General features: G+C 45.1%; 1 protein-coding gene across 2 annotated transcripts in view; it reads right to left on the bottom strand.

Annotated features, from left to right (window-relative positions):
• The window catches only part of Lrrc2 (leucine rich repeat containing 2), a 31,340-nt gene that overhangs the window by 6,647 nt on the left and 3,316 nt on the right, over window positions 1-21,377 (bottom strand). Inside the window, exons 2-6 of one of the 2 annotated variants that reach the window (XM_028860032.2) lie at window positions 20,456-20,612; window positions 17,211-17,418; window positions 11,198-11,354; window positions 3,920-4,056; window positions 2,145-2,290 (exon numbers count right to left, since the gene is read on the bottom strand). In XM_028860032.2, coding sequence (XP_028715865.1) covers window positions 2,145-2,290; window positions 3,920-4,056; window positions 11,198-11,354; window positions 17,211-17,418; window positions 20,456-20,604 — 797 coding nt within the window. In that variant the 5' untranslated portion in view covers window positions 20,605-20,612. The remainder of the gene's footprint in view (window positions 1-2,144; window positions 2,291-3,919; window positions 4,057-11,197; window positions 11,355-17,210; window positions 17,419-20,455; window positions 20,613-21,377) is intronic. The other variant, XM_028860033.2, reaches the window with a different exon arrangement.

Here is a 21,377-nt window from a genome sequence, read left to right as displayed (position 1 = left end):
ACCTGGCTACTAAGTGCTCCTAATAGTGAAGTTACCTCCCCAGACCTTTCACTTTATCTTTTTTTTTTAATTTTAAATTATGTATACTTACGTGTATCTGTGTGTGAGTATGTACACATGCGTGTGAGTGCCTGTTGAGTCAGATCCCCAGGAACTGGAGTTACAGGTGGTTGTGAGCCATCTGATGTGGGTTCTGGGAACTGAACTCTGGACCTCTGAGAGCAGTACTCAGTCTTAACCACTGGGCCATCTCACCAGCCCTCCACCTTGTCTTTTGAGGCAGGATCCCTCACTGAACCTGGTGATTACCAATTGGCTAGACTGGCCGCCACAAATTCCAGGGACCCACCTGTCTTTGCTCACCCATGCACCAGGGTTACAGCTGGGAGCAGCCATACAAACTATTACAGGACTATTATTAGTCTATTACAGGACTATTATTATTAGGGGTCCAGCTTAGGTCCTCGGGCTGGCACAGCAGACACTCCCCCACTGAGCCATCTCCTGGGCACATAGTAATTAGTTTTTTGTTTTGTTTTGGTTTTTTAAGATTTATTTATTTATTATGTATACAGTGTTCTGTCTGCATGTATCCCTGACCACCACAAGAGGGCACCAGATCTTATTACAGATGATTGTGAGCCACCATGTGGTTGCTGGGATTCAAACTCAGGACCTCTAGAAGAGCAGCCAGTGCTCTTAACCTCTGAGCCATCTCTCCAGCCCAGTAATTGTTTTTATATAACATTTTTTTTTTGAAGACAGGGTTTCTCTATGTAACAGTCCCAGCTGTCCTGGAACTTGCTTTGTTGACCAGGCTGGCCTGGAACTCACAGAGATCCACCTCTCAAGTGCTGGGATTAAAGGTACGTGTGACCACTGCCTGGCAGTAATTGTTTTTAAAAATGAAATAGCTGGGCTGGAGAGATGGCTCAGAGGTTAAGAGCACTGACTGTTCTTCCAGAGGTCCTGAGTTCATGAGTTCAATTACCAGTAACCACATGGTGGCTCACAACCATCTGTAATGAGATCTAGTGCCCTCTTCTGGCTTGCAGGAATATATGCAAGCAGAATACTGTAAACATAATAAAAAATATTTAAAAAAATTTTAAAAAATGAAATAGCTTCGTGGATACAATTTAGCAACATAACTAACATGTCAATTCTGTTTAAAGATTATATACCTTAAATTAATACATGAAAAGTAATAAAAATTCCCCTCCCTGGTACTGTTCAAAGCAGAGTGATGCTTCTCTACACATAATAAATTTTCTTTTCCATTCCTGTGGAGTAAAACTAGCAATGTTATTCCATGAAAGACTGAAGCCTAGTCAAGAGCTCACATCAGTGATCTTTGCACTCAGGAAGCTGAGTCAGGAGCATTGTGGGTTCTGGGCCTTTCCAGGCTACAGAGCAAAGCCTTATCTCAAAAGTAATAAATAAATAGATAGATAGATAGATAGATAGATAGATAGATAGATAGATAGCTGAGTCAGGAGCATTGTGGGTTCTGGGCCTTTCCAGGCTACAGAGCAAAGCCTTATCTCAAAAGTAATAAATAAATAAATAGATAGATAGATAGATAGACGGACAGATAGATAGATAGACAGATAAAGTAAAAATAAAAATCTCTTCTAAGCTGTCTGTGGTGGCATATGTACATGAGTTTAAGGCTAATCTGGGCTACTTTGCAAGACTCTGTCTCAAAGAAAGGGAGAAAAGGAAGATGCAGTGAGGTGGCTCAGCAGGTAAGGGCGCCTGCCACCAGCCTGACAAAAAAAAATCCAGGTGTGGTGTTGGATACTTTTAATCCCAGCACTTGAAGACAAAGGCAGGCAGATCTGTGAGTTCAAGGTCAACCTGGTCTATATAGTAGGTTCAAGGACAGCCAGGGCTACAAAGAATCTGTCATTACGTAAAAAATAAATAGATAAATAAATAACTGAAGCAGACGTGTTCAAATGCATACATACATGTATGTGTTATGCACAACGGAAATTGTCTTATTCTATCATTTCCTAGAGCCAAACTCCGGAAATTAATTGGTTTCAAAGAATATTTATGTGCAGCACATCTAAAGTGTTAGCAGTCTTAATGTGTTAGCAATTAGCTCATATACCTCACCTTAGGATGCAAGTAGCTACCTGTCTATGTCTTGTGGCAGGTCACTCAGATTATTGCTGCTGATATCCAACCACTGTAGACGGCACATCCGCAGGACACAGATCGGGACACTGGAGAACTTGTTTGCTGAGATATCAACAAACGTCACTTGCTTCAAATTACTCAACTAGAAAGGAATAAGAGAATATTCTAGTTACCCTCTGTGACGGCTAATCTTGATCGTTAATTTGACAGGATTGAGAATCACCATGGAAACAAGTCTCTGGGCAAGTCTGGGAGGGATTGTGTAGATTCAGTCAGTTTGGAAGACCCACCTCAACTGTGGGTGGCACCATCCCCAGGCTGGGGTCCTAGGCTGTACAAAAAGGAAAAGCAAGCTCAGCACCAGCGTGCATCACTCTTGGCTTCTTGACTACGCAGTGTGAATGGCTACCTCAAGCTCCTGCGGCCATGACTTCCCTGCCGTGATGGACGGTCCCCTGGGAGTGTGAGCCACGTGAACTCCTCACTCCAGGAGCTGCTCTTGTCAGCAGCTGTATACTGGCATCAAGACAGGCAACTAATACGCCTCGTGAAATGGGAATTAAGTTCAATTTATAGCATTTAGAGTAATATTTCTTCTTCAAAGCATCCATGAATGTATGTATAAATAAAAAAATAAATAAAAATAAAAAACCAGCTATTGGCCAATCAGTTTTTTATTAGCAAATGAGAGTAATACATATGTATACTATAGAAAAGGATTGTTCCATAGCAAATGAGAGGCAGTGTCTGGTAATAGTGGATGATAACACTCGTCTCACCTTGAATGTGCTTGGCCATGGGGCTCAGTCAAGGACCCACTCTCCACTACTCAGATCTGTACATGCTCTAATCCCCCCAGTCCAGAAAGTCCAGCTTCACTCAGGTGTTCAGAGTGGAGGTAAGCTAGGTCATCTTTGTCTACTCATCACCCCTTCACACCCCAGTCCAAGGTGCTGTCAGTCATTTGCACTTGGGCAAATCCTTTTAATACCCCAAATTTCAACAAGGTAGAGTTTGCATGCCACAAAACATCCCCATCATGGATGTACAGTGAACCATAACTCAAATCTACTTTGTCTCTCTACACATTTTTCTTCCTGGAAATTTCATGTAACACTCTTTTAAATCTGGTTTCTTTCATCTAGGGTGTTTTTCAAATTCTTCATTTATGTCATAATATGTATGGAGTTAGACAAGGTTTTTAATTTTCCCAAAACCTCCTACTGAATTGATTGTCCTTTTTCTATTGAATTTCCATGGTGATTTTGTTGAAAAATCAGTTGATTGTAAATACAGTATCACTGGGCATGGTGTTACACACCTTTAATCCCAGCACTCAGGAGGCAAAGACAGAAGATCTGTGTGAGTTCAGGGCCAAGCCAGTACAGAGCAAGTTTCAGGCCAGCTAGGACTACATAGCAATACTATCTCACAATAAAATTATATAATGTAAATATATGCATATATTATGGAGATTTATCTCTGAAATCTCAATTCTGTCCTATTTTTCCATATGTTTGTCTTTATGTAAATAAATGTTATAATTTTACAGTAAGTTTTGAAATTGCATAATCTAAGTTTCCTAGTTTTGTCCTATTTCAAACTTGTTTGACAACTCTTATATTTTCATGTAAAGCCTGAAAACAACCTAGCAATTAAAAAGAGAAAAAAGAAACAACCTAGAGGTTTTAGTAAATTTTTCTTGAGGTCTAAAACAATCCATGTCATAAGTTATAAAAAGTAAGTCACAGAGCAGAGATGTGTGTCTTACTTCAAAGGGGAGCTCCATCAGGTCCAGGTTCCCAGAGCAGTCTAGTTTCTCCAGATTCTCACAGTCTCCCAGCTCCGGGGGAATACTCTTCAGATGGTTGAAACTCACATTGAGTTCTTTCAGGTTCTTTAAGCGACCTGGCAACACAAAAAGTCAACCTCCATTGGGTAGGTCCTTCAAACCTTTTAAGAACAGAAACAAGCTAGGTATGGTGCACAGGCCTTTAATCTCAGTGCTCAGAAGGCAGAGAAAGGCAGATCTCTGCTGTGGGATAATGCTCTTGTACACTGTAAAGATTTGTCACTCCAACTGGCTTAATAAAATGTTGATTGGCCAGTAGCCAGGCAGGAAGTATAGGTGGGGCAACCAGACTAGGAGAATTCTGGGAAGAGAAAGGGCGGAGTCAGGAGTCAGATGCAGAGGAAGCAAGATAAGAATGCCTTACTGAGATAAGGTACCAAGCCATGTGACTAAACATAGATAAGAATTATGGGTTAATTCAAGTATAAGAGCTAGTTAATAAAAAGCCTGAGCTACCAGCTGAACATCTATAGGTAATATTAAGCCTCCAAGTCAATTATTTGGGAAGTAGCTGCTGGGTATTTGGGAACAAGCAGGTGGAGGAGAAACTTCTGCCTACAGATCTCTGTGAGTTCCAGGCTAGCCAGGTCTACACAGTGAAACTCTCTCAAAAACAAAACAAAACAAACAGAACAGAAACAAATCTCAGGGATGAACTGTTCACCTAATGACAGGGACCCCAGAGATGGCAGTGAGTGCCTGCATTCTAGCACTTGAAACACACAAGCAGAAAGGTCACACAGTTCTACATCAAGGGCCCTGTCTCAAAAAGCAATTCAAAGGGAGAAAGGGGGTGGTGGTGGTGAAGACATAAGACATAATTTTGTGTTTTTATTTTGAGCATTCTCTATTAAATGTCTGTTCACTGTGTGCATGTCAGTCTTCAGTTAGAGCATCTCCCTCTTGGTGCTGCTGCTGTTTCGTGGGTCTTGTTGGTTGGTTTCGATTCTCCAGTTGTGACACTGTAGTTAGCATGTGTATTGCCTGCTTTTCTGTTGCTCTAATAAAAAAATGACCGAAAGCAACTTAGAGAAGATAGTTCAGGGCTGCAGGGACTGCTCAGTGATTATGAGCACTGACTGCTCTTCCAGAGGACCTGGGTTCAATTTCTAGCACTCACATGGTGGCTCACAACCACCTGTAATGAGATCTAGTGCCTTCTTCTGGCCTGCAGGGACACATGCAGACAGAACACTGTATACATAATAAATAAATAAATCTTTTTTTGTTTTGTTTTGTTTTTTGTTTTTCGAGACAGGGTTTCTGTGGGCGCCATGGGCCCTGGCCCCCGACTGGGAGTGGCTGCAGCCTTGCTTGCTTGCCCTTGATCAGATGTCCTCCCTATTCAGATTCTACGGTATCCCCTTCTGAATGCTTAAGGAAGTTCCTTGTTGTGTATCCTGCATTTTGGCGTTAACTACTTAGATGCAAGAATATAGAACATTGAGTCTGGAATGTAGACCATTGACAGCGAACTTCTGCCCTCCGGGGATCCTCCATTTGTGCTGTAAGCCTGTACGTATTTAGGTTTCTTCCTCTTTCATAAACGGCATTCGACATCCATCGTACGGATGACCGCTGTCTCTTGTCTCTATTTTTTAATCCGCAGCCTTCGCTCGACATGGTGAACGGTTATCGGTAATGCGGGCGTTACCGCTACAGGTTTCTGTGCGTAGTTTTGGTGCCTGTCCTGGAACTCACTCTGTAGCTCAGGCTGGCCTCGAACTCACAGAAATCTGCCTGGCTCTGCCTCCCAAGTGCTGGGATTAAAGGTGTGCGCCACCACTGCCACCCAGCAATAAACAAATCTTTGAGAGAGAGAGAGAAAGAGAGAGAGAGAGAGAGAGAGAGAGAGAGAGAGAGAGAGAGAGAGAGAATAGTTCGGGGCTGCAAAGACTGCTCAGTAATGAAAAGCACTGACTGCTCTTCCAGAGGACCTAGGTTCAACTCCCAGCATACACAGGGCAGCTAATAACAAACTGTAACTCCATTTCCAGGGGATCCAACACCCTCTTCTGGCCTCTTCATGCACATGGTGCACCGTTACATACACAGGGAAAACACCAATATACAAAATTAAAATGTTTAAAAAAATTTTTTTTTGTTTTTTTTTTTTTTTTTTTTTTCGAGACAGGGTTTCTCTGTGTAGCTTTGCGCCTTTCCTGGGACTCGCTTTGTAGCCCAGGCTGGCCTTGAACTCACAGAGATCCACCTGGCTCTGCCTCCCGAGTGCTGGGACTAAAGGCGTGCGCCACCACCGCCCGGCATGTTTAAAAATTGAAAGAGGAAAAAAATGATCTTGGTTTATGGTTCCAAAAGGAGAGTCCATAATGGCAGAAAAGGCATGGCACAGGAGCAGAAGCAGGAAGTTGACTAACTGCATGTCCATGTCCGTCCACTGCAGGAAGCAGAGAAAGTAGAGCAGGCTACAAACCCTCAAAGTCCACCCCCACTGACATACTCCCCCCCCCCCAGCAAGGCTCCACTTCCTAATGGTTCCACATCTCCCAAACAGCACCACCAACAGGCAATACAAGAGGCTGTAGGAATATTTCGGACCCAGTTACCACAGAGTCTGTACAGGGGATTTGTCTTCTGTGTCCAGGCATCCACAGTGCGCAAACCCCGGAAGGAGTTGAATCACAGGCCCTGACTGTGAAGGTTGGAGCAGCTCCAAGGATAGCAGAAACTACCTGCTGGTGCTTGCTGGAGGGTTCTAACAGGGCATGAGCTAGATACAGAGAGATGCACAACGTTCATGATAAATGCATAACGTGCATGATAAACGACTGAGGGGAACTGTTTGCAGACCACGTGTAATACACCATTCATCTTTTATTATCTGCATTCTTCCAACTTGATATGTCATGCTTCTCAAAGGGTATAGAAGTGACTTTCTCAGGTAGGATGGGAACACAGCCAGGAGAACGGGAAATTATCGAAATGACTGAAAAAGACTGTATTCTAGCTCTGATTCTTTTTTTTAAAAAAAGATGTATTTATTTATTTTATGTACACGAGTGCTTGTTCTGAACATATGCTTTTATGCTAGAAGAGGGCATCAGATCCTGTTACAGATGGTTGTGAGTCACCATGTGGGTGCTGGGAATTGAACCCAGGACCTCTGGAAGAGCAGCCAGTGCTCTTAACTGCTGTGCCATCTCTCCAGCCCTGTCTGATTCTTTTTTAATATTTATTTTACTTGTATATATATATATGTGTAGCACATGCATGCAGGGAACCTCTGTAGTCAGAAAAACACCAGATATCCCCGCTGGAACTGGAGTTACAGGCAGTTGTGAGCTGCCATGTGGGTGCTGGGAATTGAACCTGGGGCCCCTGCAAGAGCAGTGAGCATTAGCTGCTGAGTCATCTTCCAGTCCCTTAGTTCTGATTCTTGCTTGGCAATATATACAACCAGCTGCAACCTAAAAACTAGTACAATAATAAATGCATAATAATACTCGAAAAATCCCATCACACACACCCTAAGGAATCGGATACTTTACCATTCTTAAGCTAATTTTAAATTAGTAAACCAAAACCGACAGTTTACTTCTGCAGAAGTCACTCACTCCTCACGTCTCCTCCACTTTCTAAGTGGGACGGTCAATACACTCCACCAGCCTTACAACAACCAAGTGAATCAAGGACACGATGATCTCCATGCTACAGACAAGGAAACAGGAAAACGGGCTGTCTGAGTGATTGCCCCAAGTCACACAGGGCCTCCCAAGTTGCCCTGGACTGGGCTCTCTTCTCCTCCTGCACTCCTTTGTCCATCAGTGCTGCCTGCACATGGGAGTCTGGTAGAGAATTGGGTGTTTGTTTGGTTTTGTGAGACAGGGTTTCTCTGTGTGGCCCTGGCTGTCCTAGAACTCACTCTGTAGACCAGGCTGGCCTTGAACTCACAGAGAGATCCGCCTGCCTCTGCCTCCCGAGTGCAGGGTTTAAAGGCGTGCGCCACTACTTCTGGGCCTTGTAGGGAGTTTGTAAACACCAGTGCCTAACTCAGGTGTGGCGGTGCATGCCGGCAATCTCAATACTTAGGAGGCTGAGGCAGAAGGATCAGCAGGTATGTGGAAGCCAGAGGACAACTTGCAGAAGTCAGTTCTCTCCTTCCACCAAGTGGGTACTGTTAATACTCTGACCTGCCCCTTGGAAACCAGTGTTAGTATTCTGACCCGCCCCTTGGCACTGCCCTGCGTCCTGACGTAAAAGCCTCATTTTAAGGAAAAACCCCTCCCCTTGCTCTCTCTCTTCCACTCTTTTTCTTCCCTGCCATGAGGTCCTCACACCTCTGCTTTCCCTCTCTCCTCTTCTTTTCCTCTCTCTCCTTCCTATCTTTCTGTTTCCTGTCTCTATATTATAATAAACCATTTCCACATGGATGCAGCGTCTAGGTTATACACCTAACAGATTTTGTTCCCCAGTCCTCAAACACCTGCAGAGATCTGAGAATACGGCATTTAATATAAAAGCCTTTGATGACAGAGAGACATGTCAGCTCCTGGCAGCATCCTCTATCTCCTCCAAGAAGACGGACGGGCACAGAAGAACTTCTACCCGGAAACTCACGGCAAGGTTGGCCACACAGAGAAAAGCTGAGATCCTGTCCAGACTGTGAATAAGAGGAGCAACAGGGATCGGTTGTCCTGTCTGCCAAGACAGGTAGGATGACCTCCCCACATTTCTACTCCACAGAAAAAAATCTGTCAGATCTCCTGGGCCTATCAGCTGAACAAGTGCTGCCTTTGGGGCTTCTGTCCCCCAACAACCATGGAGAGACTTGGGATTGCTGCCTAGGTAGCTGGAAAGCTGTCTCACTTCTTAAATTTATCCTTCTCAGATCTGATAATGTGTGATGACAAGGGTGTATCAGTTTAACAGCCCCAATCCCAAGATTATATATATATGCTCTCCAATTACAGACAGTCATGCCTCATTCACAGACTTCATGGTATAGGATAGACTGGTTTCAGATATAACTCCAGAGGTTCAAAGTTTTAATACTAATAAATGCAGCCCTGATAAACTGATACAACATGGACTACAAAGAGTTCTTAAGAGTCCTTAAATGGATTATTAACCCTTTTGCAGTTTCCCTCCTCCTGCCTGGGCCAAGGGGCTCCCCTGATACGACAGCCCCTGCACCAGCTGGCACCAACTCCGAGGATGCCAACTGGGATGGATGCACCTACCTCCAGAGAAATGGCAGATGTGATGGCTCCTGTACTGCTAAAGAACACATCATCCCTCAGTTCACTGCTGGTACCCCCTCTCCAGGCTCAGGTGGGCACCTGCCCAGCAACCAGAGCCTGGCTTTCCAAGATGTCCCAGTAAAGGGCATGTCCATTCGCTCTCATGTCTCACTCACTCACCCTTGCCTCTTCTGTACAACCAGGGCGCTCTCTGTTCCGTTCTCTCTGGCAGTTATCACTCTTCCCATGGCTAGCCCTGCTCGTAAGGCCAATGATAATCATTTTTTCTCCTAGCGACCTCAAGGAACAGACGCCTGAGACTTCCACGATGCCAGCCAACTGTGCTTCTTCACTCAGCCCTCCTGCCCTGTGTGACTCCCGGCTTCTCCCTCCCCACTTCACCCCTTGTCAGCTTGAAGCAGTCTCAGGAATTCAGCGCCCTTGTTCCCCAACTTACTATCAATAACTCACCTTTTTGTAATAATCCAAATGGAGGAATGTTAATATTCTGACTTTCTGACTCAATCCTTGGAAACCAGTGTTAAGTGTTAATATTCTGACCCGCCCCTTGGAACCACCCTGCACCCTGATGTAAAAGGCTCATTTTAAGGATAAACCCCTCCCCTTGCTCTCTCTCTTCTGCCTTTCCTCCCACGAGGTATGCACCCTTGACCTCCCCTTCCTCTCTCTCTCTCTCTTCTCTTCCTCTTTACTATCTTTCTCTTCATCTCTCTATTATAATACACCATTTCCGTGCAGATGCAGCATCTGGATGGTAAATGACTGTCTACCTCTGTCCGCTACCATGCATGGCATGGGTCATCCGCCAGGCCACCACTGCATCTGCCCAGCATGCCGGCATGTTTCCCTGCACAGGCAGGATACCCTCAGGGTCCACTGTGCAGTATATCATAACAGGTACTGCAGACTGAAGTCAGTTGCCAGTCTTGGGGGCAAGCACCTTTACCTGTTCACCCACCTTACCAGAGCAACTTGCAGTCTTGCCACACTAGGTGTAACAAAGTAACAGGCCAGACAAGGCCTCTGACAAACTGTCCAATAACTGTTCCCATCCAGTGTCCCAGGACATGTGAGAGTGGCACCCTATTCAGCCTGTACCAGGCATGGTCAGACTTTTGACTTTGTGACACAGCATTGTCATCTGCAAAGTTCAAGAATCAAGCACTGAAACTAAGCAACGAAATCTCATAGTGTTTTAAGTAAGTTTTTGATTCTGTGTTGGGCCACATTCATAGCTTCCCTGGGCCTGGTGTAGCCCAGAGGCCACAAGTTGGACACGTGCGTGCTAGTTCCTCAGACCCCAAGAGAAAGAAAGACATCGGTAATCATTGTCATCTTCATTTTACAATGATGCAACCAGACAATGAAATGACCAAGAATTATTAAATGTTGGTTAATCAAAACAACAGAAGCTAAGCTAAACTTCTCAATATACTTTATTCTGACCTGACAACAATCTTGTTATTAACGTGTCTTTACTCCTCTGTAGCTCAAGTGCTGGGATTAAAGAAGTGAACCACCACACCCAGCAACGACAACAACAACAAAATATTTCTTTCTTTTTTTTTTTTTTTGGTTTTTTGAGACAGGGTTTCTCTGTGTAACAGCTCTAGCTGTCCTGGAACTCCCTTTGTAGACCAGGCTGGCCTTGAAATCACAGAGATCCGCCTTCCTCTGCCTCCTGAGTGCTGGGATTAAAAGTATGTACCACCGCTTCCTGGCTCAGAAAATTCTTAAAATGTTGCCCACTCACATGACTTCAGGTTTCTGAGCAACTGTGAAATTTCTATCGATGCTAAATCTTGCAGGCAGATTTCCTGTCCCAAAGGGGACACTGAACCGTGGCTCTGGGAACGGGGAAGTAGCCGAGGACATCCAGGGGCAGGAGGAGGACATGGGATGTTTGCACTGTGCCACCTGCCCTACACCTGCCTGCTCACCACACAGGGGCTGAAGAGTCCTGCCAGGAACCTACCAATTTCAGCTGGAAGACTCGTGATTTGGTTTTTCGGCAAATCCAGAATTCTCATCGCTTGAAACAGCTCGATGTATGCAGGAATGGTCTGAATCAGGGTGCTGTGAATGTGCCATTCTTTGAGATGTGTCTGCTCTCTCAGCGAATCAGGCAGCTCCTGAAACAGAATGAGCAGAGCAGCGTTAGCCAGAGGCAATTCCTCAGGGGTCACCGAGCCCCAACAGACCAAGGATCTATTCAAAATATAAAAGGCATGTGAGAGCATGGGGCCATTTCTGCAGAAGCCAGTGGTGATTTGTAGAGGAATTGTTAAATGGTCTTATTAAATAAAAAACCTGGAGCAAAATATCGGGGTTAAAACCTGAGAGATCAGAGGAATAGGAAAAGCCACAAGCCAACCTCACCTCACAGACACCTCAGCTTCCAAAGAGACCCCTTACTTCCGGTATACCCACACCTACATGCCTTTCTGTTCTGCTATCTCATTTGCTCTCTCTGTCCAGCTTCATCACTTCCTCTTCCTGCCCAGCTCTGTCACTTCCTGTTTGTCTGTACAGACCTCCAAACCTTTATGGTTAACTAGTGTTGGAATTTAAGGTGTGTGCCACAATCCTAGCCAGGCCTGGTGGTGCAGACCTGGAAGTCCATCTGTTTGGGAGGATGAGGCACAAGTACCACAAGTTCAAGGTCAGCCTTGACAACGTAGCAAGAGCCTGTCTCCAAATATAATTGCTGCAGGCCACAGGAATATATCATAAGAACTCAGCTGGTTATGGCAAAGTCACTACCTGGAGGAATCAGGGAATTCCTTCAGAGGAAGCCAAATCCCAAGGAGTTTTTAGTGTTACTTGACTTGTTATGTATCAGCTGTATTCTGTTAGGAAAATCACGTGTGCCTTCACAGTTTTCCCAATTGAATTTTCCCTAAGAAGGGCTAACAGTGTGGACTGATCACTCTCTGGACATACACGTTCCAGGTATTTGGAGAACAGCCTCAGGAAAGGCTTTCTCTGGAATCAGATATCTCCCTTGGCCACTTTCAAGGACTACAGGAAACACCGCCCAGGTGGGCGCCCAACTTCTGAGGACTAACAATGATAACAGCCCATGTGCAAGTCTCCTGACTTAAATTCCACAAGGAGACACCACCTAGGTCAGGTGGATGTTAAGAAATAGCTTTATACAATTTAGCTTAGACCCTCCCTTTATATACCGGGACTTCCAGGGTATGGGACGGAGAAGAGAAAAGAGAATGGAAGACTAGATGGGTAAGAACTTGAGAGGAGCAAACTGAGATGGGGAAGAACTAGATTGAAAGGCTAGAAGAGAGGACTAGAGGAACGAGATGGAAGATGAGGAAGAGCCAGATGGGGAAGAACAAGATGAGGAAGACCCAGATGAGAGAGAAGGAGATGCGAGAGGAGCTGATAGGGGAAAGAGCTAGATGGATGAGAACCTAGAAGGGACAGAACTAGATGAAGGAATTAAGATAGAACCTAGAGGGGACAGTAAATAAATATAGAAAGAAATTAAGCAAGAAAGGGGCTAGACATGAGAGCAGAATAGAAGTTATGTAGAGAGAGAACTATCACAGAATAATAAAGTGTATGAACTATGTTTTGTGTACATAGATTCATTTCTTTTCTTCAAAGATTAATTATCAGCTCGTTGTAGATTCTTCCCGCACCCTGGGAGGGGACTATCGAGGGGCTGGACCCCCATAATTCCCGATATATAATTAACTATATTAACTATTTAACATGTAAAGTTATCAGAATAAGGGAAAGAGTGGTTGAGCAGGACACACAACATACTCCTCTGGCCTCTGAGCTCATACAAGCATAGGTACACACACGTACACACACATACTCAAATACACACACACACACACACACACACACACACCTCATATATAATTCATGTAGTTAATATAGTTTGTGTGTGTGTGTGTGTGTGTGTGTGTGTGTGTGTGTGTGTGTGTGTAAAGCCTAGTGAACACAGAAGATCAGTTTCACAATATTTATCAACAGCATACATTTAACATCTTCTAAAAATAAAATCTGCCCTATAGATTCCATTTTGGCATGTACAAACTTTGACATCATGACAGGCATTGACATCTATAGATCTCATTCTTGAGAACTGCACAAATTGAGTTTAAAAATGTACCAAAAAAAACCCTCCCATATTTCAAATAAGCTTATGATTGTGTATTGTTGGTCTGAATCTATAGCCATCCCAGGATACATTTGGCCCACAGGGAGCAAGCTGGGCACACCTGGTTGTTTTAGACATTTATGCTCTATTACTCTGTAGTTGCTTTTAGAAATATTTGAGTGGGCAGTGGTGCCACACATGTTTAGTCCCAGCACTCAAGAGAGGCTGGTGGATCTCTGTGAGTTTGAGGCCAGCCTGGTCTACAGAGTGAGTTCCAGGACAGGCTCCAAAACTACAGAGAAACCCTGTCTCAAAAAAGAAAGAAAAGAAATATTTGATGAATAACTAGTGTTTTCCATACTAAACCCTCAAGTGCTATAACAGAAGAAAGAGCTTCTGAAAGACAGGCAGTGTGCAGTAAACCCATTCCAACCCAGCCTCCACCTTCTTTCAGCTGCACTATATCCCTGGCTGCAGTAGTGTTTGCTCTGCCCATGACCTTGAGCTATAGGGCCCACCCTTCTCCCTGCTCCTTTTAAGAGTCACTAACAGCCGGGCGGTGGGCACGCTATCCAGCACCGGACAACCACATTCTGCACCTGCTCCTATTAGAGGCCAAGCTAACAGAGAAAGTCGAAAAAAAAAAAAAACTAACAAAGGCAGGAAGCACTACCTCCTTCGGGCCCTATAACCCAAGGTCATGGGCGGAGCAAATACCACTACACCTGGCTTTGGCTTCTGAAAGAATAATGAGGAGGACAGTGGCAGCCACAGCCTCCCTAGTTCAAGTGTGCTGGGCTTGCTGGTCAACCATGGCAGTAAAAGATGGCTTTCTAGAAATGGACAGCTGGTTCAGCTGTTATAAGCATTAACTATTAGCTGGAAGTTTCTGTGTCCTGCCCAGTCCTGCAGCCGCTCAGACTCAAGTAAACACACAGAAGCTTATATCAATTATGAATTGCATGGCCATGGACTATTGCTATGGGATGGTCTATATGTCAAATTGCTCTGATTGGTCTATAAATAAAACACTAATTGGCCAGTGGCCAGGCAGGAAGTATAGGCGGGACTAACAGAGAGGAAAATAGAGAGAACAGGAAGGTGGGGGGAGTCACTGCCAGCCGTCGCCAGGACAAGCAGCATGTGAAAACGCCAGTAAGCCACCAGCCACATGGCAAGGTATAGATTTATAGAAATGGGTTAATTTAAGATATAAGAACAGTTAGCGGGCCGGGCGTTGGTGGCGCACGCCTTTAATCCCAGCACTTGGGAGGCAGAGGCAGGCGGATCTCTGTGAGTTCGAAGCCTGGGCTACAAGTGAGCTCCAGGAAAGGCGCAAAGCTACACAGAGAAACCCTTCTCGAAAAACCAAAAAAAAAAAAAAAAAGAACAGTTAGCAAGAAGCCTGCCATGGCCATACAGTTTGTAAGCAATATAAGTCTCTGTGTTTACTTGGTTGGGTCTGAGCAGCTGTGGGACTGGCGGGAGAGAGATTTGTCCTGGCTGTGGGCCAGGCAGGAAAACTCTAGCTACAGACTATGGCTCAATTGTCTTGCTAGCTATCTCTTATAACTAAACTCAGCCCATTTCTATTAATCTATATATCGCCAGGTACTTAGTAGCTTTACCTGTGTGCCATTGCATGCTGCTCCCTGAACAGCGGATGGTGTCTACTCTGCCTCTGTCTTTCTTCTTCCTGTCTCCTGGATTTCCCGCCTGCTTCTAAACTGCCTTGCCATGGGCCAAACAGCTTTATTTATCAACCAATCAGAGCAACACATATTCACAGCGTACAGAAAGACATCCCACAGCAAACTGTTCCTGCAGAACACCTGGGTTCAGTTCCCAGCACACATAGTGGGTAACTCTAGTTCCAGAGGACCTGACATCTTCTTCCTGCCTCTGTGGGCAATAGACACACATGGGGTACATAGACATACATGCAGATGGAACACTCAGACACATAAAATAAAAAGTAAAATTTTGGGTTTGGGGATTTAGCTCAGTGGTAGAGTGCTTGTCTAGCAAGTGCAAAGCCCTGGGTTCGATCCTCAGCTCTGAGGGGAAAAAAAGTAAAATTTCAAAAGTAAAAAAGGTGATTTTCCAATTCAGTAAGAAATCTTATCTCAAAAAAATAAAGTGAGCTGGGTGTGGTGGTGCACATCTTTAATCCCAGTACTCAGAAGGCAGAAGGAGGTGGATCTCTCTGAGTGTGAGGCCAGCCTGGTCTGCATAGCAAGTTCCAGTCTGGTCAACGTTACATAGTGAGACCCTGTCTCAAAACAAAACAAAATAATAATGATAATAATAATAATAGTAATAATAATAATAATAAAGTAGAGGGCCAGTAGAATGGCTTACCAAGTAAAGGTGCTTGCCACCAAGCCTGACAACCAGAGTCCAATCCCTGGGACCCACATGGGGGAAGGTGAGAACCAACTCCCCAAAGTTGTCCTCTGACCTCCACATGTATACACACACACACACACACACACACACACACACACACACACACACATGCCAAAACGCCATGGGAGTATACAGCAGGTGACAACTAGTGTTTTAAAGGTCAACCTATCAGAACCAAGGGTTCTGGTAAAGGACTCAGCCATCATTCAAGGCACATTGGAGTTATTGCCTTTTGAATGAATTGGCTGTTTCTTGCTGTAAACTTCTTATGCAATTATAGCTATGATGTCTCCCCATTAACCATGCATTTTTATTATATGTGTGTGTGTGAGTGTGTGTGTGTGTATGTAATCTCATGATTATATCTCAATGTGTACATATATCTGTGGGTGGTCAGGAAGATATAATTTTGATATACAGAAAATAAACTAGGAGATGCCTCATAGCCAGATCCATTGTCCCATGGTCTGTAGACTCTTAAAGCCTGCTTTGTTCTGCTTGCTCAGACTAACACAGAAAATAATAATCTCTCCTAAGTCTAACATTTAGTTCATTTTTACCTCAGAGCAAGTTCAAACTAGACTAAAGGCTTTTGTAAATACATCATAAGTTTAAAACTTTACAGTTATGCACAAGGTCAGAGTCGCAGGTATCTCGCCAAGGTTACTACACAAAAAACCCTAAGAAAAGCCTGCCAACTCTTCACTTGCCAAGTCTGCTGATAAAAAGCTATGTCTCAGAGTTTGTCGCACTGGGCACTGTGCCCCCTCCCTCTGGTCCTGAGACCTTGGAACTTTGCATCACCATGGTAAAGGCTCTGCTCCTCCTCATCTATTCTAGGAATGTGCTATGACCTTGAGGGTTTGGAAACTTCTCTCAGGATTTCGAGGAATCTCCTGTCAGAAATGTAAGGAGTCAGGCAAGAGAGGAGCTAAGAAAGAGAGCTGAAAAGAAGCTGTAGGCTCAGAGAAGCAGGAGAACAAGGAGGAACAGCAGAGATCAGAAGCTTACTCAGAAAAGTAAAGTGGATGGACTGAAAGAGCATGGCGTGTGTAGACTCATTTGAGATCCCTCAGATTAGATTCCCAGCTGGTTGTAGATTCTTTCATGGACTCTGGGAGAAAGCTTTCGTTAGAAATGCAAAAGAAAAAGAGCAAGGAGGCTTTATGGAACGATCTCATTCTGAGGGAACTATAGCTCACAGAATGTTCACTTGGTTCATTCTCACCACAGCCCAGGGCTCTCTTCACATTTGTGAAGCCATGGACTCAATCCCCAGCAGTTAAAAGAAAAACAAAGCACTCGAGGATGGGCTCCTTCACACCCACACTGGAAAGCACTCCACAGACCAGAGCATTCATTTGGCCAAAGTTAAGGCTCAACCTCAGCAATAACAAGACCCTGAGTGCCCACTTTCTACAGACAGACAGACAGACACTCGACTCACCTTCCACTGTGCCCCTGAAAGTTCAAACACGAATGGATTGCTCCGTTTGTCTCTGTCCTTGACCCATGCACTTTGCCTGGCGACGGAGTTCCTCTCTATCTTTTCCAGAAGCCTTGCGCTGGTATCTACGAAGCCATTCTTGCAGTATTGCGCCTGGGGTACGCCCTTCCTCCTGCACTCGGCCACAAAGTCCCACTCTTCCTTTATCCTGAGACAGGAAGCAGAAGACTTGTTATTTCCCCGGGGAAAACAAGCAGGCTTGGTCCTCCACTTCCCCGGAACCTGGTTTCCCACTGTTGTCTGCCAAAGGCCTGTCCTGATCTTACTTTCCTGCCGCCAGGAATGCTGGGAACACTGAGACCCTTCTGTGAATCACTAATTCCCACAACTAAAAAAGATGAGCTGAGTTAGATGGAATCTTTGGCTAAACCTCCTACCAAAATTATCGACACATTCGCTTAAGTGTGGTTTCTTTTAAAACTATATTACAGTGTCTGCTTTTGACTCCACATCCCCACATTTCTGTAGCAGGTTCCCAGCTCTATCTGCAAGTGCCGCCTTCTTTTTGTCTGTTTTATTTAGGCAGAGTCTCCTACAGCCCAGCCTGGCCTCGAACTCACAAGGCAGCTTTGCTTGTGCTACTGCCTTGCTCTGTAAACATCACCTTCCCGTACAACGTTTTGCTGACAAGAAGCCACCTTAGATATCCTGGAGGTCTCCTGCTTGGCATTAGACTGAGGGATCAGGAACACTTAATAATTAACACAGCCTCAAAGTTTCAATCACAGGAAGAAGCGCTCTGGGGAAAGGCACCCAGCAGGGCTCCATGTGCTGGTGCAGGCCGGTTGTCCCAGCACCTGAGAGGTGGAAGCAGGGCCAGGAGTTCAAGGCCAGCCTCTGAAACAGAGTTGGCCAGAGGACATCCTGAAGGTGTCATTTCTCTTCCATGACTCAGGTCCCAGGAAACAAACTCAGATCCACAGACACAGCAGTAAAGGCCTCCTCCTGCTGAGACATCCCCCTGCCTCAGCTTTTTGTGCTTCTGAAACCAAATCAGAAGGCAGATCCAGGCAACACAGTGTGAAGATAACACTATATCTTTCCTATGTCACAAATTACAAACCCATATAAATACAGCCTGTAATCCCAGCACCGGGAGGTGCCGGCAGGACAATTAGAAGTTCAAGTTCATCCAGGTGGTGGTGGCAGTGGCGGCAGCGCACACCTCTAGTCCCAGCACTCGGGAGGCAGAGGCAGGAGGATCTCTATGAATTCAAGGCCAGTCTGGTCTACAAAACAAGTTCCAGGACAGCCAGGGCTACACAGAGAAACCCCGTCTTGAAAGCAAAACAAAACAAAACAAAAAACAGTTCCAGCTCATTCTTGTTACACAAGGAGTTCAAGACCACCCTGGGTTAGTTATTCAGGCTGATGTGGTCTGAAGACAAGTGGTGCTGGTAAGATGATTTGGCAGTGAAGACACTCACTGCCAAGCCTAGTGACCTGAGTTTGACCCCACAGAACCCTCATGGAAGAGGGACTTGACTCTTACAAGTTGTCTTCTGACCTCCACAGGTGTGCAGTGGCAGGAGTGCGCGTGAGTGCATACAACAAATTATTTAAAAAAAGAAATATTGTAGGGGGCTGGAGAGACGGCTCAACAGTTAAGAGTATTACCTGCTCTTCCAGAGGACCCGGGTTCAATTCCCAGCACCCACATGGCAGCTCACAACTGTCTGTAACTCCAAGATCTAACACAGACAGACATGAAGGCAAAACACCAATGCACATAAAATAAAAAGGTAAAATTATAAATTACTTTTTAAAAATAGATTATAGATAAATTGATTGACTGATTCACACTTTACACCTTTTGTTGCTAACTTAAAGCTAACAAATAGCTGGGCCGTGGTGGTGAAAGCCTTTAATCCCAGCACTCGGGAGGCAGAAGCAGGTGGTTCTCTATGAGTTCAAGGCCAGCCTGGTCTACAGAGTAAGTTCCAGGGCAGCTAGGACTACACAGAGAAACCCCGTCTTGAAGAACAAAAACAAAACAAATAAACAAAGCTAATACAAATACGCCATCATTTGCCAATTGAATGTAGGGTCAGGAACTGCCTTTGAGATGAGTTAGCCAATTGGAACCCCATTCACCTTTAACCACAATGTATCCCTCAAAATTTTGGTTTTGGTTTCTTCACAGAGAATAAAAGTTATAAACGTATGCAAAGCCTCCTGAGTATACAGCCTTCTTGGCTTACCATCCTTGTGTTATGTTGGATGGTGTTGGTATGATTGTCTGCTCACATTTACCATAGAGTTTTCTGAAGCATGACCTCAACTTAGTGTGTTTTGTGGTTTTATTTTTGTTTGTTTTTTAGAGTTTATTGTTGTGTGTGTGTGTGTGTGTGTGTGTGTGTGTGTGTGTACCTGTACACACATGTGCATATGCCATGTTTGCATGAGTATTCATGGATGAAGGCTTTGGATTCCCTGGAGCTAGGTTACAGGAGGTTATGAGCAGGTCGACCTGGGTGCTGGGACCTGAACTCAGGTCCTCTGGGAAAGCAGCAAGCACTCTTAATTGCTGAGTCATCTCTCCAGCTCTGCAACTTAGTGGTGTGTGTGTGTGTGTGTGTGTGTGTGTGTATGTGTGTGTGTGTGTGTGTGTGTACTTGTCTCTGTGTGCACCAGGTGTATGTAGTGCCCACAGAGGCCAGAGGACATCATCACATACCCTGAGCTGGAACTATAGGTGTTGTGAGTCAAACCCTGGTCCTCCTCCGCAAGAGCAGCGTGTTCTTAACCGCTGAGCCATCAAGAGAACTCTTACTCCAATTTCACGGGTTTCTGAGAGTCGGGCTGCACCATTTCAAGTTCAAGTAGATGAACAAAATGCATGAATAAAGTAGCTTAGGGGAGCACCAGGTGGTCCAGTGAGTTCAGTGAAAGGCAGCCAGTGGCCTGCCTCTGTGGGGTTGAGTGTAGAGGGATTTCTGTGCCATATCTGTCCTCCTTGTGCCTGCAGTGTCTGGACATTATGTCACTCCTCACAGCTCTGGGTGTCACCGTTAAAGGGATGCAGTGCAACACCACACGGGTTAGGAAGTCTGTGGGGGAAAGTGACCCTGACAGTGAGAACTCCTCCTCTTCCTCTGGGGAGGACAGAGGGGAGAGTTCCTTCCTCCCCGGCAACCGGCACCCAGCCTGAGTCCCCACCCCCACCAGGCTGGAATAACAGGCACCAAAATGTACTTCTCCAGTGCGCTCTTCTCCAGCCTCTCAGCCTCCTTCTTCTGCCATGCTCTGTGCTTCTTGACACGAGTTTCCCACAAGGCTCTGACGACAGAAATGTCAAACACGACCACTTTGTGTCCCATTTGGGGAGCAGCATAAAGTTACCTATAAAAAATACATATGTCAGCCGGGTGGTGGTGGCGGCGGCGGCGGCGGCGGCGGCGGCGGCGGTGGTGCACGCCTTAATCCCAACACTCAGGAGGCAGAGCCAGGCGGATCTCTGTGAGTTCGAGGCCAGCCTGGACTACCAAGTGAGTCCCAGGAAAGGCGCAAAGCTACACAGAGAAACCCTGTCTCGAAAAACAAACAAACAAAAAATACATATGTCAGCTTCACATGCACATAGACTGTGTTTTGTCAAACACATGCACACAAGCCGGGTCTGGTAGCAAACACTTTTACTCCCAGCACTCAGGAAGCAGAGGCAGGTGGATCTCTGGGTTCAAGGACAGCCTGGTATACAGAGCGAGATCCAGGACAGGCACCAAAACTGTACAGAGAAACACTGTCTCAAAAAAACAAAAGACAAAAAAAAAAGTGTATAAGTATGGGGTGTGTGTGTGTGAGCACAAGGGTGCATGTAGATATGTGCTAGTATCCAGGGAAGCCAGAAGCTTTGTGTTGCCCTGGAGCCAGAGTTTCAGATGGTTGTGAGTCACCTGATATGGGTAGTGGGAACCAAACTCAGATCCTCTACAGAAGTTCAATTTCTCTAAAGAAATAAAGAATTATTGATAGACTGGGGTAAGAGCGAGTACCTCAGTCACCTCTATTTCTTATGTGACAGGTACAGGGAGATGCTACAAAGACAAGGAGGAATGGTCTACATTTCAAGAAATAGAAAGTTACTGTTGGGGGCAAAAAGCCATT

This window comes from Peromyscus leucopus, chromosome 7 (genome assembly GCF_004664715.2).
Source record: "Peromyscus leucopus breed LL Stock chromosome 7, UCI_PerLeu_2.1, whole genome shotgun sequence".
Taxonomy (NCBI): Eukaryota; Metazoa; Chordata; class Mammalia; order Rodentia; family Cricetidae; genus Peromyscus; species Peromyscus leucopus.
This window is presented reverse-complemented; position numbering and strand designations above follow the sequence as displayed.